Raw genomic sequence first — 20,389 nt, 5'->3', positions numbered from 1 at the left:
CACATGTCTTGTCCTAAACCAACTGATTATTCAGTAGGACAACAAAATATTGAATAAAAGTACAATAAAATAGATAGTAGGGCAATGAAGTCTCCCACGGGCAATGAATTGAGACTTGAACTTAAACAGTGAGTAGATGTTAATGAGGCCAGATTTTAGGGTTGTTGGGCATTTTTGGAACAAGGAACAACTGAACTGTATTAAGGCTCATACACTTGGCATGTTTAAGGAAAAAAAAGAAGATAAGAACAACTTAGAGTTGTTCTTAATGTAGTTAATAATGTTCATAATGTAGTTAGGTAGAGGTCAAGAGTTATATCTTCCAATCCTGATTAGAATTTTCAGCAAAATAGAAACACAGCGCAGTCATACCCATGAGCTCTAGAATCAGAAGCTCCTATGGCTTGCTTTGGTAGAAACACACACTTACACTAATACACAAAATGAAGTATGACCAGGGCCTACATGGCCGGCTTGTAGACAGGATGCAGATGCTAAGTAAGAAGAGGAGGATTAGAGAGACCCAAATCTCTCCCATGGACAATGGATGGTTCCTAGTCACTGAATGCATAGGTCTAGAACTACTTCCTCTCTCTGTTCTGGAGCAGTAAAAATCACTGGTTCAGAGTGGCCAGAAGATTTCCATTTCAGGAGATGGATGTAAGTATTTCTGAACCTCTGACTTACTAATAGCACAATATCATGGTGGGGAATAAGACTGCCTACAGAACTGTACAGAGGGAAGGAAGCTTATAGCAAGCCCCAAGGGACCTACCTTCACATACAATAAGAAATACAGACACCACACACACACACACACACACACACACACACACACACACACCTCCTAAGTGCTCACATAGGCAGAAAAAAGCCAAATTAATGTAATGTTCCAGAGGCTACAGAAATTTGTTTTTAAGAAAGAGGCAAGATAAATAAGAGAAGAAAGAGCCAATGCCTAATGCCTTAACAATGATTCAGCGAAAGAACTGAACTGCATTCTGTGCATTTGCTCATAGCTAGGAAATCAATAATCTTACAAGGTATGCTTTTTTTTTTCCAGAATTGTGATGCCAGCAACTAAAGCAACACATGTACAAACTATGGAAGCTATCTCCTCACTACACAAGGGGCTTACCTATAAGTAGGAATCCATGCTTAGAAAAAAAGAATATCAGACATGTTCTCTTTTTAATTTTTGTGATATGAAGTACAGTGGAACACATGAAAATACTGAGGTGAACCACAGGGAGAGAAAGAAGTTAAAGACTCAGGAAAGAGAGTGAATACAGACTCTAGAGCATAGAAGCATGGTCTTCTATATTTATTTTATAAAGAGGGTGATGACAAGAATATGGTGCTGAAGCCCATAAACAGAGGGAAGCATTTTCTTCAAAAAAAAAAAAAAAATTAAGAAATTTAATTCAGAGTGTTGGGTAGACTTCACAGGCCTCAAAATAACTCCATCAAAATTAGAAAGATGTTTCTCAGAGATTGAAAAGACCAAAAAACAAGCAAACAACAACAGAAATCTAGACTTGAAATGAGTAGGGAAATAAAAATAGTTCCTGAGGAAATGGAGAGAAGACTGTTCCCAGGTGAGGTTAAAAGTGTAAGTGCCTTGAGTTCACTTCTGAAGTCCTTCCTTTAACCCCAGGGTTCAGATTTCTGTAATATCAGTGCGAAGTCATGGGCTCTTAAAACCATCTTCTTGTCTAAGTTTTACTCAGCAACACTCAGGTAATCAGTATATGGAGGGGACGGTGAAGAGTTTTACAGGAGTCAGGATAGTCAGGGAGTTGGTGCCAGAGGGAATGGGGCAAAAGGCAGATTTAGGTGTTTGTAAGAGTGATATTGATGAACACCAGAAGGAAAAGGGGAGTGTGTACAGCAAAGGCCTGAGAGGAGCAAAAGTTAGGTCACTGGAACAGAACTTCTGCATATGCTGAGGGCACTCTGCATGGGTGTTAGCAAAGCAACAGCACTTTGGCTGCGAGGGATCACTGGAATAAAACAGAGTGTGAGGATGAGAACCGAAAACATGGCAGGAAAAGTGCTCTAAACTTATTTCACTCTAACAAATACAGTTCAAGTAGAAATATGCCCAATCCAAACCTGCTTAGACTTACTTCCTGATTTTCCTACTCCTACTTGTGCTGAGTCAGAACATAGAACTAAGAAGGCTTATGTAACATACTGCATAAAAGAGTTCACTCACAATGCACTCATCTTCCTTTTACCTTCTAAATGGCTAACATGCTGTTTGTATCTGCCCTATTCAGGACAGTACAGAAAGACAATTTCTTAATTGCTATACTTTGAGCAATGTGAAAAAAATTCTCTGTGATGTGGGATTTTTCTCTAAGGTTTATAACTCAGAATCAAAGATTAGAAAAACTTACATTTAATGATCCTGACTCCTCCCTTATTAGAAAAATAAAACAGAAATTTAAGAGGTCTAATTTTTAAAAGTATGTAGCAGACAATGAGGAGAATCTCTCTTAGCTTATATTCAAAAGAAAAATACTTTCATTTCTTGAAAATGTGTAAGGATAGTATAATGACCCTGAAACACTCAATGCAGAGTTGTTGAATTCAAATATCAAAAAGTGAATATCATACCATGACTGCTATTCAACTCCAGCACAGGCTGCAAGTTCGGTGTGTGAGCTGCCTGAGGCCATAAATGTTTCGAGATCTGTGAGGTTTCTAATTATGGAAAATCTGCTGATGTTTGGTTGAGTTGTTGCGCCTCTTTTTCTTCTCCCTCCCCTTTTCAGCAGGGATTCAGGATGGAAACGTTTACTTCCACTCTACCACTGAGCTAATTCCTTGGGTTGAAGATCTCTAATATTAAAATCCAGATTGTGACATACTTGAAAATCATAAACTTTTAACACCGCATCAGCTGTCTGTCACAAAGACCCACTTACTGAAGGGAGAAATGAGAGAAAAGGAAGTGCAGGGTGAACACATGAAGTTAGTCAGGTCTCAGCTCTCTGGGCAAAGGATTAGCTGGGAAAGAGCTACCAGCAGAGTAGAGCCAGTTACAAGTAAAGACCACCAATAAACACAGTCAAGACGGAAGAGCCATTAGAACACACCTTGACTCATAATAAAAGGAAACAGGCAACTTTACCTTCCAGCATTCCCACAGCTAGGAATCTTCCGTAGAACAACTCTACCATAGGGTTCTTTGGCTTTTCTTCATCCCTAAGGCATGTTTAAAAGAAATAAATATGCTTATAACTCTCAGACCTATAAATATCTGAAAAAACATAAAAAGAACTATTAGAAGGAACAGTATATGATGAGAGGATACCATTTGCATGACTATCACGCACAGGGCTCTGTTATTTATTGGGTCACCTTGGGCAAAGCACTTAAATTTATTCTTCAATTTCTTCACCTGTCAGCTAAGGATAATTACAGTAATTGAGCTGGCAGGATGGATATGAGGGCTGAATGAGTTACTGCAAGGGGCCAACTCAGGAGAGAAGTCAGCTACGCTCACAAGGAACTTGCTCTTCTTATTGTCGCTATACATTTCCATCTCATCCTTTTTTTAACCTGTACAATACAGCCTTTTCTGGGAAGATAAAGGGGTGTTCATCCCAAATATATTTCTTAAAAAAAAAAAAAAACAAACAAAAAAACATTTAAACCCTTTTGTCCCGTTTACATAGAAAACTGATAGAAACTACAGCAGCAACTGCCACCAGTGAAGGAGGCAAAGGCCGCAGCTCTGAAACAGAGGCCTGTAGTGCGGGCGTCCTTTCCTAAGGTCAGTTAGTTTGTACGGTCATCTGCACAAGGTCCCAAGCTGCTCACCACAACACAGTTCCTTTTTCGTTTGAAGGAAATGAGGAAGAGCAGCGGTTTTTATATTCTCTGTTTAGGACTTATATTATGCACCTCTCAAAGACACTGTTAATTCTGGTCTGTAAAAAAAACTTTGCTCTATTCACAGCTGTATAAAATTTTTCTTATTATATTTTGTCTTTAAATTAATAAAACCAACTTGTGAAGAGAGAGTAAAACACCAGTCTCTTGTTCAATGTGTTACACAGGTCATCACAAGATCTTAGGCACATGTAAGGGGCACTTTGCTATTACAGCAATCCCATCTTGTATGTGCTTCTGTTAATTTGAACTTGACAGCTTGATGTCTCATACAAAAATGAACATGATTAGTTTAATTCCACTTGATGTGACTTCAAGGTCCATCCATGAAGGATCAGAATTCCCATTTATTGGAAGCTGAATAATACACTATTGTTTGTTCACAAATTAACAATGAGCATTTGGCCACTGGAGTACAGCTTGCGTGAGCATGGGAATACAAATTCTGCTTCAGACACTGTTTTCAACTGACTAGTACACATGTCTACAAGACAGGATGCAGATCACACGGCAACTATTTCTAGTCTTTGGAGAACGACCACACTGTGTTATTTGCCTGCTGTACTATTCCCTACATCAACACTGCACAAAGGCCCTGGCTTCACATTATTTGGCATCGTTTGGATAGCAGCCACCCTAAGGGCGTGAAGTGTCCCCCTCCCTCTACAATAAGGCAAGTTATGCAACTTGCTCACACCAGTGAAGTGGAAGCAAAAGTGGCGTGTGACCCTCCAGGGCAGAAACCTTGAACGTTAATGTTAATTTTCATTGCCAGGTTGATATTGTGTGTGTTGACTGTGAGTTTTTGCCTAGCAGAGGCTTCTGCTGGCCCGCAGCCTTGAGTATGCAGAGAGTAGAGACCCTTACTTATATACCCTGGGAACATGTGAGGAAATTGTATTAAGTCACTAGTTTGGGGCTGTTGTTACCCACACAATTATGTTGTACCAGCAGTTAAATTATCTCTGACTACAAAATCAAGGTGTTTATATAACACAAAAACTTAATCTTTGGGCATTGTTATAATAAAGATTTTTTTCTTACCTGTGATAATCAAAGTTTCTGGAGACTGATTTGACATAGTAAAAACATACAAAATCTCTGACGCTTAAATATAATTACTAATATTAAATCAACATTTCCATGTAAAAAATTAATATTCTAGGCCTCTCTTCCTTTCTAACCACACAAATTAACTCTTAGAAAGAGTAATGACCAGTCTGATGACTTTGATTTCACAACTTTGCAGAAACAACTGGGTATGAATGGCTATCCTAACTCTGAACTCTTCTTATTTTCAAACCACCCGTGTAAACTAGCATGCTCTCCACTGAAGGACCACTGGGCCTTTCCCTAAGGCATCAGCATGGACATTTCAGTAACTGTCTATTCTGGTCTTCTTTGCATCCTCCCAGATGCTCTTCACTCTAAATCTCAGTTGATGAAACTCAGAAGAGCATGTGCTTATATGAATAGAAACAGGGGAAACACAACTGAAAAGAAATCAAGAACCTAAAGGTAGAGGATATCAAGTCTACTACCAAAGTCAAAGACAAAAGAAATATCACTGAAGGCATTGAGGATAAGCTTAGAGTGAGAGTGAGGTTATAAGAAAACACAACGGATGATGGCACATGAAAGAATAATCGAGAAAGCTTTGCTCAGTGTTTCCCTAGTTGTGTTGGGCCTCTGGCACAAAGATAATTCATGAAGAACTCTGGGGGAATGGGTTAGTTTCATATCAAAAGATAAACAGGATCACTCCATATGTGTGTGCATGTATGTGTGTATGTGTGTGTGTACACATACACATTATACATACTCTGGCTTTATTGGCACAACAAAGAATGTTCCTGGAGATGGGCACAGCAAGGTGGTAGCTCAAATCAACTTATCATAATCAGAAAAAGCTAAAAACTACTAAAAAAGTAAATAAGGATATATTTCTAGTGAGACTTAAGATTTAAATAAAATAGGAAAGGAAAAAAAAAACTTTTTTCTGAACATTTTGGAAAAAAGAGCAACATGGCTACTAGTTTAGAAACCATGAATAGGATCAAAGAATTGTAAGAAAAGGTCAGTAGGCCAAAGAACAGGTTTCAATAGACTGGAGAGTGGAAGGTGGAAGGTTATAGATGAAAGGCGATTGAGCAGTGTGCTTTAGAATATGCTCTTTGATGTTCACCTGAGAGGAAAAACTACAAATTTCAGAGTAAAACTTCACAGAAGTGAGAGTACCTCCAGGAACAATGGTTACCGGATGGAGAGAAAGTGACTGCTCAACTCTGTTAACTTTTACATTCAACTGCTTTGGGGAACTCAAAAGCTATCAAATACAGGGCAAGAAACATGAGGTTTCCTGCAAAAGAATCAGACTCTTAGGGACAGAGTCATGGAGTGACCCCAAAGTTGGGAACCCTACAGTGTGGCTGAACCCGTCTACCTATTCAAAGAGGAGAGTGGACAAGAGAACAAAGAAGAAGTGAAGAACAATCTGGATCTCCTAACTCAGGTTTCATTGCTGCTCATTGTCAGCAGAGGAATGCATTAGAATGACAGCAAATGTAAAAGGCAAAGAGTAAATGGGCAGGAAGACAGTGTAGTAAGCAGGTCTTGTTCTATATGAGGCAGAGGGTAGCAAAACACTGACATTTAACTCAAGTCTTCTGTTTTCTTTGCATTTCTGTTGATGCAATGAAACATATAACCAAAAAGCACCTTAGGGGAGGAAAGGTTTATTTGGCTTATAACTCCGAATAAAAGCCCATCATTTCAGGGCAGTCACCAAGGCAGGAGCTTCAGACAGCTGCTCCCACCATAACCACAGGCAGGACCACAGAAGAACTAATGTATCTGTGCTGCCTGTTTACCTCAGCTAATGGTTTCCACTGGTACAATTTACAGCTCATTCCATGGTATGCTGCCCACATTTGGGGTACATCTCCCCAGGTTCATTAACAAGAGATCCCCATTGACCTGCTCAGAAAGCGGCCTGATCTAGATAATTCCTCAGTCGAAGTGCTCCCCTCTGAGGGGTCTGAGTTCTTTCTGATTAATCTTTAAATCTAACCATCATAACTTCCTAAAAGGGGCAGGGGGACACACACACATACACAAACACACAAGCAATGTATGTATGTATGTATGTATGTATGTATGTATGTATGTATGTATGTATGTAATGGAAATCAACAGATGTTTGACACCCAAATAGATGTAGCATCAAGAAGCTGAAGATGGATCAATGTTTAAGAATGCTTTTCCATTCCTGCAGAAGACCCAGGCTTGTTTTTGAGCATCCTCATGGCAGCTAACAACAAGCTGTACCTTAAGTCTCAGGATTTCAACATTATCTTTTTTGGCTTCCATAGGCACTATGCACAATAATGGTACACAGATATTGTCAAAGCATTCAGACACATAAATAAGTCATTTAGGGAAAAAATATATATAGCACCAAGAAATATAGTCAAGACCAAAATTAAGTCCAGAATCATACTGAAAAGGTGTTATCTTCACTAGATGCTAGCTCCTGGGTCTCAGAAACATCAAAAGCAGTTTCAGTGCTGAAGTTTAATAGAAAGTTTCGGATGAGTAACTAAGATGAAGCCAAGATGAAATGGAAACTAGCCTTGGAGGCAGGGTTTGCAGGCCTAAGCAATTACACAGCAAAACACATTGCTACAGAAATACTCAATCAGAAAGGGGTTATTATTTAAGATCTATTCAGTTGAGAGCTGATGGGCAACAAATGATTTCTGAAGGAAAATACAGCCAAAGAGTTCTGTGGACAGAAAAGGACACCTGACGACAGGGTAGCCAATGTCTTAAACTTATAAACAAGCAAAGAAGAAAGCAGCTTTCAAAACCCTTTCTATGACTGCAACAGTTTGAAAATGTTCAATTCCCTTCCCTCAGTTGCAACAGATTTGGTGCTAAATTAGCTTTGCTTTTTTGTTTTGATCAATTGTTTGTTTATTTTTATTGGATATAAAAGTACTGAACATTTTTAATTTCAAATTTTGATAATTAGTGTATTTATATAATGAATTTTACTTTTTTCACTCCTGACTCCCCTCATCCCTTCCCCTCTGCCACCAAAGTACTTTTTATGAATAAGTGCCCTCAAAGGCACCTTTCTGTGTGTGACCCACTGAGAATTAGTTTCTTGCAAGAGCATGAGTAACAGGTTATTTATTGGAGAAAGAGCAGCTCACCAGAGGTGAGCTGAAGAAAATGATGCCCTCTCCCTAACAACTGTTAGGTGCCCAAAGTCCCTCCATTCCCACACCAAATGTACAAGGCTGAGATTTGCTGATGGGCCCAGTGTTGTGCAGATAACCAGCCATACTGTGCTCTCAAGTGCAAAGCCTCTGCCGTGTAAGAAAATGCGTTTTGTGCTTCATATCTGGATCTTCCATTCTGTCTTCTCCCTCTTGCTTCTGTGAGGGTCCCTGAACCTTGAAGCAGGAGGTACAGCTGCCCCTGACCTAGTTAGTGCTGAGCGCTCGGTTATATCTCACTGAGCATGCTGGCCAGTTAATCACAATCTGTTGCAATAAGAAGCATCTCTGATTAAACTCCAGCACTATACTGTGATCAAGTCCTCTGTAAATTTCTTTCAGCTCACAGCATGTCGTCTACAAGCAACTCACTATTACTGGCTGGCATTCTGCAGAGCTAAAGCCAATGGAGTTTTCTCAGCTTGTGTTTCATTCCAAATTTCTACCACTATTCTAGCAACAACTTAAGTTAGAATTGCATTACGTTGTAAGATTGACACTGTAGGGTAAATGTGAAAGATGCCACACTGGTCCAAGCTGTGGGTGTGTCCTGATAATCTCTTGAAATCTGAAAGGAGAGCATTCTCAGCTCAATACCTGCCCTGGTGAGGAAACTACAGATAATTACATGAAAGAGCACTGCTGCCCGTGAGGCTACAGGAGGTGGCACCACAGACACTAAAAGGTCAGTTGGGGCATTACTTTTATTATTTTTGATTGATTTGTATATGCAAGGACTACTAAATGGACTACTTAAGATTTTTTTAGAAGATGCTTTAGTTTTAGATTTCTGGATATAACTCCTCTGAATTTTGCCTTAAAATATAAATGAAATTGCTCAAATTATTTAAATTCCCTGAAAACCATGTTATCTTGGCCCTTACAAAACAGTGAGGCTGAACATAATTTAAAACAGAAAATATAGGAGAAGGAAGATACTTAAAAGACAATGGGAAGAAGGAGGTTCGAGCCGAGGATTTACAACTAGATTCTACATATTGTATGTGCGTGCTGCAGGTTTCCTGACAGCCTTTTAGCAGCCTTCTAAATGGCTCACAATGTGTCAAGAAAATACATAAAGGTGGAGCTGGAGAGATGGCTCTGCAGTTAGCATTGCTGCCTGCTCTTGCAAAGCGCCTGGATTTAGTCTCTGCAATGCACGGGGTAACTAGAAACCACCTGTAACTCCAATTCCAGGAAATCTGATGCCTTCTTCTGCCCCAACAGGCAACAGAAACGCACGTGATGCACATATAGACATGTAGGCAAAGCACTCACACACATCAAGGAAAAGAAAAACATAAGGTAGCATATGGAGAGTAGCCTCAGAAGGCGCAGATAACTTCAAAACAATGAGGGTGCTCTTTTTAAAAAGTAGGTGAATGCCACCTGAGAACTGACACCCAAGGTTGACCCTCCCCAGTCTCCATACACACACACACACACACACCAGTCTAGGCTATATGCACACATCTAATGAACAGAGAATGAACATGGATACGGAGGAAGAACTGTTCAACCTGTCCTCAGGTTCACAAAAAAGGAAGTATTCATATTTACTTAACAAAAGTAAAATCATTTTAAATTTATGCCCAACTAACCACTTCTTCCTCATGAAAAGCTGAATCCAGGAAAAACACATGGCCACAAGGTTAGTATTTTCAGGAATCAATTTTCAGATTTTTTTTTCTCATATCAGATCTGATAGTAGAAACTGACAGTTAACTAAAATTTGTGACACAACTTCCAAACAGCTTTTTAATAACACAGAAAATACTGGGATTCCCCAATGTCTCTCTTGGTTTCATGTTTCTACTGAACCAAGAGAACAAAACGACTGTCACTTACTGGCTTCCTAAAACCCCATCATTAAACATCACAGTGACTTACGTTTCCTCTTCAGCTTTCATTTGGAAGGCATCTTCTAACCAATCTAATAACTTGTGTGTAAACTCACTCACATCTTGCTGTGGAAAGAAAAAAGTTTGGTTGGCATTTGATCCTACTAATGAAGATGCTAAATGCTGAAAAGTAAAGCTTACAGCAAGTCACTACTCACAAAAATATTGTGAATGTGTCTCATAAGATGCAACAAGTTTTCATAATTTAACCAGTATATGAAGTCCATATTTATTGTTTTAAAAATTATTATTATATTATTGTTATTTATAATTTATTCACTTCACATCCCAGTCATAGCCCCCTCCCTCATCTCCACCCGGTCCCACCCTCCCTTCCACTTTCTCCCCTATCTCTTTTTCCTGTAGTCCACTGATAGGGGAAGTCCTCCTCCCCTACTGTCTGACCATAGCCTATCAGGTCCCATCAGGACTGTCTGGATCCTCTTCCTCTGTGGGCTAACTAGGTCGCCCCCACCAGGAAGAAGTGATCAAAAAGCAGACAACTGAGTTCATGTCAGAGATTGTCTCTTCTCCCCTTACTAGGAAACCCAAATGGAGACTGAGCTGTCCATGGGCTACATCTGAGCAGGGGTCTAGCTCGTCTCTATGCATGGTGTTTGGTTGATACATCAGTCTCTGCAGTGCCCCTAGGTCCTGCTTTTTTTGGCTTTGAAGATCATCCTGAGTGAGGTATCCCAGAAGCAGAAAGACACGCATGGCCTATACTCACTCACAAGTAGATATTAGCCATATAATATAGGATAAGCATTCTAAAATCTACAGACCTAAAGAAGCTAAACAAAAAGGAGGACCCTAGGAAAGATGCTTAATTCTCATTCAGAAGGGAAAACAAGATAGACACTGGAAGCAGTACAGGAGAGGGAAGAGGGTGAAAGCCTAGCACAGATGTCCTCTAAAAGACTCCACCCAGCAGGGAAACAAAGCAGATTCAGAGACTCACAGCCAAAATCTGGACAGAGTGCAGGGAGTCTTATGGAAGAAGAGGCTTATAAAAAGGACCAAGAGGAGACAGGGGCCACACAAGGAGACCAACAAAGTCCATATTAAGAAAAAAAAAAGAAAAAAAAGCAAAGCACCATATAATCACAAGGTTTCATTTTAGAAAACACACAAACACAACACACAAACTCAAAGTAACAAATAAGTTTGTAAAAATAGTTACCTCCTCCCTATATACTCTGCAATGAATCCATGATATGAAAGATTTCCTTTCACCAAGACTCTGACTCAAAATTATCTTTTCTCTTACAAAAAAAAAAAAGGCTAGCACTTTTTGACAAACATTTCTTTAATTCATATATACTTGTTAATCCATAACTCCTTTAACAATATCCTTTAGCAGTTAGTAAGCCCAATTATTGAGTCTAGAGTCCTCTACACCTCAAACTAATTTTGTGTACAGAAGCATATAAATATTACCTTCTGCCATCTCTTTGTTTGTTTGCTTTTGCCCTAACATGAAAAAGTAAGAATAAGTGGTGGCTCACGTGACAACTGCCACCACTTACACACTGTGATTTGGGTTTAAAAAGAAAAGAAAGACTAGTTTGTGGTATCAAGTCTAGATAGATGAATCCACATAGGTTATTTGTGTCCACTCACCAAAGCAGCCTCAAGAATAAAGTAATTACATATTTTCCCCCCACTGCTTAGACCAAACAATCACCTATAAAGTACTGAAACTAAGTTCTAGAAGAGAACATAACTCTAGTGCCACACAGTAAAACACAAATAATCTCAGCACAACACTCGAGTTGTATCCACATTGGGCAAAATAGTGGCAAATTTTTAAATTCCCTTTGAACCTCAAAAAGTAACTTTAATTTATTATGTGTCTTTGTAGAAATTACTAAGAATCTCTTTGTGAATTCAGCTTAGATAAAAGTGAACTGTACACCGATAATGGTCCTCCCTGTGGGACACAGAACAGGAGAAGGCTGTAAGCACATATGACCACAGAGAGAAATCAAAATCAGCCTTCGGGGCCAAAGAATACCAGAAAATGATGGAGGCAAGAAGGGTGCTCCTTCTGTCAGAGGGCATGGCATGATGCTGCCAGGATCTTAACCCTAAGCTCTTGGCCTCTGGGTCTATTAATAATTTTCTATTGTTCCTAAGCTACAAGATTTAAATTATTTTGTAAATGTTCACATTCTTAAACAATTACTCATCTGGAGAATGTAGCTGAAAAGGACTAACATTTTCACTCATCACAAGTCTTAAAAATAATTATTCCCTACTTCTTATGTAATCAATCTAAAATTTACAATTATACAACAAAATTTTTAGCAAAGTTCATTAGGATGAACAATTGAAGTCTTTCCTGTAACAATGCACGTCTAAACTGTAAGAAAAGGATGGTTAAAATGGACAAATACTCTCCCTAAGATTGTTTATTTCCAAAGATGACACATTCTGGGAGAATATAAAACACAAGTCCAAGATATATTAAAACTAATCACAACACTAATGTGACTTAGATAGGTATTTCACTAAGTCACTAATGTGTATTGTTAAAAACACACACACACATACACACACCTGTACCAAAGTAACCAGTGTGCATCTACTTTTAAAGACCTCTAAAGAAAAGAGGCAACAATGATAAAACTAGTTGGTTCACATAAGGGAAAGATATTCACATGACAGCACTAGAAGTGCAGAATGGCAAAGTACCAAAGCACGTCGATGAGGACTTTCACTCTTAGGAAAACCCCACAGCTGACCCATCTTTAAATAGACATATATGAAAAGATCACGGCATGTGTAGAAAGCAGAAAGAAAAGTGAATCCAGAAAGCACCCAGAAGAAAACTTGTCAAAGAATGGAAGTGTGAGCAAAATTAATTACAAACAGAGCAACTAGAGAGGACAGCCACCATCATCTCACAAAGAAAAGGCTATAGAAATGAGTTAAAAAATGAGTAAATGAGCAAAATAGATTCGGAACCAGAAGCAGTACTCTAAAATTGGCAGTTTGGGATCATTTGGGGAATATTATTTTATTTATTTTGGCATGTGCCAGTATTGCTGCATTGAGAAGAAATAAATTAGGAAGCAAAGTAGATGGAAAACCCAGAAAGCACGGGGCTATTTGAAAAAATTGTATAAAGGAAAATATTACAAGATAAAATGCTGTTGCAAGCACTTTATGTCTGCATATATTTTTCTATATAAGGTAAAAAGTTTAAAAAGAAAAATCCAGGAGACAGAGACAAATCTTTCGCCCTGGATCCTGCTCTAAATTTCTATTTCATGACTCCACATAGCATAAAGTGCTCCGAGTCTCCTCTGTGTACATCATCCACATCGCTCCAGTGCTGCCTCCTACTTGTGTTTCTACTTGTGCTCTTTGTCAGACTCTTCAAGTAGCAATGCTGGTTTATAGACACTGCTTGTTTTTAGAAGAAATTTATCCATATATTGTTCTTATCAAATGTTCATCAAATGGCACTATGATAACACCATTAAAAGCAAAAGAGATAACTAAAACGCCCTTAGAGGGAATTAAAGAAAAATACTCTCAATCAGCAAAAGCAGGGGCATGAAAATTGCATATACTATATTGGAGTATCACAAATTTCTTTAAATTATTACTTATAGGGGCTGGACAGATGGCTCAGAAGCTAAGAGAACTGATCTTCCAAAGGTCACAGATTCAATTCCCAGCATTCGCATGGTGGCTCTACACCATCTGTAACTCCAGTTCAGGGGACCCAATGTCCTCTTCTAACCTGCAGGCATGCCGGGTACTCACACAGTACACAGGATACATGCAAGACAAACTCCCATACACATAATAATTTAATTTTTTAGTTATATGAATATTCTTAATTTTGTTCATTGTTTTTTTCTCATCAACGTCCATCATTCTATAACCTACAGCTTCAGTCAACCTAATACCTCCAATTTTGTCATTTTTGCTTTTTTTTTCAAATAAAAAAAATGATTTCAATGGCTTCAAGTTAAAATTTAGTAGTGCCACCCTAAATCAACAAACACACTTGGAAAAGTGACATAACAATCTATAAGATTAAATGGAAATCGTCAACTGAAAGGAACAGGAAGCTACCTGCTGTGAGTCGTTTGATTTGAAGGCATCCTTCAGAATTTCAACTGCTCTAGATGGATCAACATATTTTCTCTTGGTACCAACAAGCAGGGCAAACAGATACCTCAGTTCCCGCATAAAAGGCAAATTCCGATGTTCCTGCAGAGAGGGGGATAAAAGTGTTAACCCAACGAAATCAGCAAACTATTCACTGGTCAACAGCTACTTGAGCAGGAACCAAAAGTAACTGGCATCTATTAGGACGAATCTGGCACTCTGTCACACTGGAAAAGAGTGTCAGCTACATGATTCAAAGAAGTTAAGAGCTACAACGTAGGGCCTTAAGCTAGCCTTACAATTTCTGTATAAATGTCACATATTCATAGCAAATTATGTCACCACCGAGCCAAGAATATCCACCTCATTTAAGTCTGCCCATCATAATCTCCCATTCAGCAGGGTGCAGCTGGTGCTGGCAAGGGCAACAAGAAGTGCCAATGTTCAGTCAGAGCTCAGCACCGGCCAGGCACCATCTGAGGGCTACACTCCACGCAGCCCATCTAAACAAAGCTCTTCAGACCCCTCCACATCACAGTGCCTCCCAGTCTACACCTGCTGGAAGCACTGCTGTGAATACGGGCCACCAACTTCCACTTGTCATACAATGTCTCTAGTTATTGAACTAATATCAGGGCTTTATCTAATCCTTACTTAATGACCTAATAAACACTAACACCCGCTTATATACTACACTCTACTTATTGATAAAATTTCATTCATTTATTTTGTAAATTATAAGAGTATAATTTTATTGTAATTACTGTAAATTTAAATGTTTAGTAACTGTATTGTTGGTAAAATCATTAATCAGATCAATCACTGACATGAAATCTTAATTCTATTCTCAGCTGGAGTTCACAGTTCTCAATGATGTCAATATATCTTCTCTTTTTGCCACACAAGCAGGTATTCAGTTCTTACTGGTTTATTATACCAAACCTTCTTAAAAAAGAGAATTTTCTTCACTATTTATTTTAAAACAATAACAAAAACATTTAAATGTAATTTAGTGAAATGCTTCAGGGCAGAAATCAGTTCTCATAAAAGTCTTTGCTACAGCAATTTTCATACAAATCTTAAAAACTACTATTAAAATATGGGAAGGTTTCACATTTTCATAATTGGCCTTACTCTAGCAGTATCAATATAGATAATTTTATATAACTGATGTTCAGAGTAATATAAGCTACATAAAAATCATTGCTTTCTCAGTGCACTAAAAAGGGAAGCCCGAGAAATGAGTAGAAAGATTACTTTAATCCCCAAACTACACACACCACTGAAGTATTCTTACAAAAAGTAATTCTGAAATAAAATTCCTAAGCCATAAAAACTACAAATAACACTTACTTAAATATAATATATTCCGTCAGCAGTAATAAGATTAATGACAAAATATATGCATAAGAAATTAATCCATTTCCTGTCTTACGTTTAACTCTTTCACCAACTGCCTTATGTAATTAAGTTTTAAAGGTATAAGTATCATAAAATTTAAATTACACAATAATTTCTCAAAAAAACGTTTTTCCTGCCATCCCTTTATGATCACTCAGCTCATGACAAATGAAGATACTCCTTAACAAGTATAAAAATGAGCACAATATTTTTTAATTAAAAGAAATTCTGCCAAGATTATTTGGAAAGTAGAATATTATGAAACATGTCTCAGTCCACCAATACCTGCAGCTAGGAAACCATCAACAGGCATAACACTGTATAATAAAACATAGCAACTACTCTATTGACCAAGTTAAGAAAAAGTCAGCACGCACAAAACTACTTGTGCACTGTGTTTATTTACTTTGTAAACAGGCGTGGAGTGGTGAAACTAATGCACACTATGCACACCACTTAAATGATACACAGTTTCCCAAGCTTTACACATGCACCTCAGCATCAATATTAACCTACCACCCCTCAAAGCATGCTCAGCCCTAGTCATTCAACTAACAAGTCACGCTGCGTTTTCTGCATGTTTAGACAAAGGAATCGTCCTCTAGGTATTTTATTCTGGTTCGGTGCAATCCGTGTACTCTTTTGGTGCTTCATCTGCATGTCGGTGCACACTGGTAATCTGTTACAACTTAATGCTGTGCAGGGTAGCACTGTAGGTTAAGTATATTTTTATCCAACAGCCTCTTCAGCTGTTGTATAAAATGGTATGAAAATTCTTGTGGAGACACACACTTTCATTTTTTTATACAAACCTTGAGGGTCTTAGAATATGTTAAGCTCCAAGAATATCTATATGTGGGATACAGTGTTCTGTCAATATTTTTCAGAAAACAATTATCCTATACACTAAACTTAACAATAGTTAAAATAACAATATATAATTTTGGACTAACCAACTCTATTTAAAATACAAAGTGACTCTTAAGGCACTCCTGCCTCTTATTTAAAATGTATACAATATTTGTGGGAAGCTTTATTTGCTTAAAAAAGATATGATTAAATCAATCCCAGGTGCATTCTGTATTTTAGCACATTGGTTTTCAAGTCCAATTTAATAATAAGTAGGTCGTGAGTTCCGTGTAAATTCACTATTAACAGAAAATGGAAAATGCCGTATTGAAACCTTTAAAACAGAAACTATCTTTCATTGTCTCAGCTGAATTTAGCATAATTCATTACTGACAACTGTGCATAAGTGCAGCACAGGTTAGGTGTCAAGCTGATAGGTTTCTGCTGTTACCATGCCATATTACCATGCCAGGCCTCCATTAGCACCCCTCATATAAACGTTCACAATATTCTTTTGCCCAAGAGTCTCTCAAAGAGCGCAAATGCTAACTGTCTTTTCACTATAAGAAATAAACTACCCTAGATGGGATCTCATGCACTCCTCTAGCATATGCTAATGAGCACACCTTTAGGATGCACTCGTTACCCACTCCTCTAGCATGTTCTCATCACACACTCCTCTAGCACATGCTCGTTACACAGTGCTCTAGCACATTCTCATTACACACTCTTCGAGTATGTGCTGAGTACATTAAGGCCCTCACAAGAGACTTTGATATATAAATACTGATCATGACTGCTTTTTAAATAAAGTTACAAAACTGATTTGGTCTCATTCGAATTAAGAAATAAGAGACTGAAGCTTTGTAAAGCAGTAAAATGAAAACTAGAAAAGGTAAACACAACAGACATAAATATACTCCTGGAAGTAATTCTGACTCATGCCTTCTCCTAGACATGAAAGGGAGAGCTGACAGCACTAACGTGGGATACGAAGAGGCAGCACTCCAAAACTGACCTGAAAACACTGTTACACTTGAAGAGGTTTGTTTAACTTCTCTAGCCCTATGTAGCTGTCACACCATCTTAATCACTTTTTAAAAGTAGCTGTTCTTTCGCCTGACCCAACTCAGAGATTAAAAATTGGCTGTATCTCAGGCTTTATGTCCTCTAGTGTGCGCTATAAATGTTTCATGTACTTGCAGAAAAGGTGGTTTTAAAAATTAACACTAAAAGGAAAATGTAACTTAATAATTTATTACTGTAACAATGGGTCACACAAAGTTCAGTACATCACTGAAACCTAAAACTTCACCTTCTTTGTCTCTGCAGCCTGTGTTTTTAAGGCCACTGGCTCTTTACGAGAAATTACTTGATACCTGGCAAAATACATCATCCCTATATGCAATGTTTTTATCCACTAAGAAGAAATGTTTGCATGAAAATCAAATTTTATTCAAATTATGAAATTTATATGAATAAAACTTTCTTTTAAAAAATAGCTGATAATACTCGGTAGCAGACTCTTTTTAAGAGCTTTCCATGTTTATCATTTAATTTTCTCAGCATCTCTAGGAAATAATTACTGTTACTGTCTACACTACAGAAAAGGAAATCTCAAAAAGAAATGTGACTTGTGTTAGGGCTAACACTCAAGCAAGCAGACCCTGGGATCTTCTTGCTTATTTCAGCCTTAACCACCCTAACTTCCAACACAGAAGAGATAAGTTTGTCTTGGCAAACAACGCAAAACTCAGTTTTAAAGGATTCTTCTGAGTGATCAAGTGAAAAGGAATGCTGAGGCTGACAATAATTTTGAGAAGTCAGTTAAGAAAATGTAGCCTATGAATGTATTCTAATTTGACAGCCTGTGAAAGGTGAGGGGTCCTAAGATGACCATACTGAATTAGTATGCAATTGTAGCTCACAGAGGCAGAAATTTCATATTTATGATATATAGAAACAAAGAATAGGAAGCTATTGCAATAGAGATTAATGGCATAACATTGAAATTTGAGCAGTTTCAGGTCTAATAAAAAACCAAGGGCTCCCAAAATACTTAAAGAGAAAAGAACATGTAGACTATTAAAACTCGACTTTTAAAGTCTTTTATACTTTTACCTTTTGGTTTCGGGGTAAATCTTGAGCATTTGATGGAGGCTTGTAATTCAGAACTAATCTTCTAAATTCCAAAAGATTGAATAATGACTGAAAAAGAACAATTTAAGACACCTAAGAGAAAATTCTATTAATGGAATTGTGAATACCACTGTTAAAAAGGTTTTTTTCTTGGCAACTATATGACTTATATACAAGAATGCCTATCTCACCCTTAAGAAACATCTCTTTATAATATTCTAAAATAGATGGGGTTTCAGATCATTGAACCAAGGGCCTTTTGCATACAGAGCAAGTACTCTGGCCCCTGTGCGATCTCCAGTCTTAACATAATATTCTTGCTCAGTTTTATCCTATGTGTAAAACACAAAATTACACAAGGACGACTTTTTTAAAGCATGCAGTTTTTACTTATTGAAAGTTGTTCGCGTTACTATGTCATTAACATGAAGTTTCTAAAATAAAATGGATAGAATACAATGAATAACTTTTTAAACATGTTCTCTTTCAGATTGTTTACCTAGAAAATTGAATACAAATCAATACAAATTCTCATAACAGCCAAGAAAACACAGCCTAGGAGACAAATGTAATTGTAAAGATAGACTAATCCAAAAGAACTTAATGAGACAGACATTCATCAGAGGCTTTCTGGTATGTGGTTTGGTGTTTGAGCTGCTGGAAACTAAACCCAGGACCCTGAGGTCAATCAGCAGCCACAGGAGTGTTTACTAAAAGGTACTTTGTGCCACATCATCATTATACTTGTTCCAAACAAAAAGTACAATAGTACACATTAGAACACATACTTAATAGAATTAAATTCATCCACACATCTCTGTAAGATTCTCCTTATGAGTATTTCACATACATGTGGGTATGGTACATGTTTTACAGTGTAACTATACTTCTTTCTAGAGTCATATTTTGTACAGTATATATACTGACACAAGCAGCAATAATGTATTACATTTTATAAAATATAAATTTGTTTACTTTAAAGAACATGAGAGCAGCATCACAAATCAATGATAAATTATTTTATTAAAATTAAAAAAAATGTTGGTAAACCTGGCTCGCCTCTTATCTATAAAATATATATATATGAACAAAGAAACAGGAGTCAGACAAATATAAGGACTGGAAAGCTACATGTGAGTGGTAAAAAGCAGTTTCTAATAGAAACTGTAAGAAAGGTGATCTGTTGGATTTTGTCAAATGCTTTTTCAGCATCTAAGGAGATTATCATGTGTTTTTTTTTTTTTTCTTTCAGTTTAAAGTATTGGAGAGATCAGGGATACAAGGCACTTATCTAAACATAGTAAAGGCAATATACAGCAAGCCTATAGCCAACATCAAACTAATTGGAGAGAAACTTAAAACAATCCCACTGAAATCAGGGACAAGACAAGGCTGCCCACTCTCTCCATATCTCTTCAACATTGTTCTGGAAGTCCTTGCTAGAGCAATAAGACAGTTGAAGGAGATCAAGGGGATACAGATGGGAAAGGAAGAAGTCAAATTATCACTATTTGCAGATGATATGATAGAATACATGAGTGACCCCAAAAAAATTCTACCAGGGAACTCCTACAGCTGATAAACACCTTCAGCAAAGTGGCAGGATACAAAATTAACTAAAAAAAAATCAGTAGCCCTCCTGTATACAAAAGACAAAAGGGCTGAGAAAGAAATTAGGGAAACAACACCCTTCACAATAGCCACAAATGACATAAAGTACCTTGGTGTAACCCTTACCAAGCAAGTCAAAGACTTGTATAAAAAAAATTTCAAGTCTCCAAAGAA

The 20,389-nt window shown here is 37.6% G+C and overlaps 1 protein-coding gene across 1 annotated transcript in view; it reads right to left on the bottom strand.

Annotated features, from left to right (window-relative positions):
- Positions 1–20,389, bottom strand: part of Usp25 (ubiquitin specific peptidase 25) — a 115,191-nt gene that overhangs the window by 44,137 nt on the left and 50,665 nt on the right. Inside the window, exons 6-9 of the mRNA XM_055617820.1 lie at positions 18,587–18,673; positions 14,180–14,317; positions 10,077–10,153; positions 3,140–3,213 (exon numbers count right to left, since the gene is read on the bottom strand). Of these exons, the coding sequence (XP_055473795.1) occupies positions 3,140–3,213; positions 10,077–10,153; positions 14,180–14,317; positions 18,587–18,673 (376 nt within the window). The remainder of the gene's footprint in view (positions 1–3,139; positions 3,214–10,076; positions 10,154–14,179; positions 14,318–18,586; positions 18,674–20,389) is intronic.

Source organism: Psammomys obesus, unplaced genomic scaffold (assembly GCF_907164565.1).
Source record: "Psammomys obesus unplaced genomic scaffold, mPsaObe1.curated_primary_1811, whole genome shotgun sequence".
NCBI lineage: Eukaryota > Metazoa > Chordata > Mammalia > Rodentia > Muridae > Psammomys > Psammomys obesus.
The sequence above is the reverse complement of the archived record's forward strand: the minus strand, read 5'-3'. Positions and strand labels throughout refer to the sequence as shown.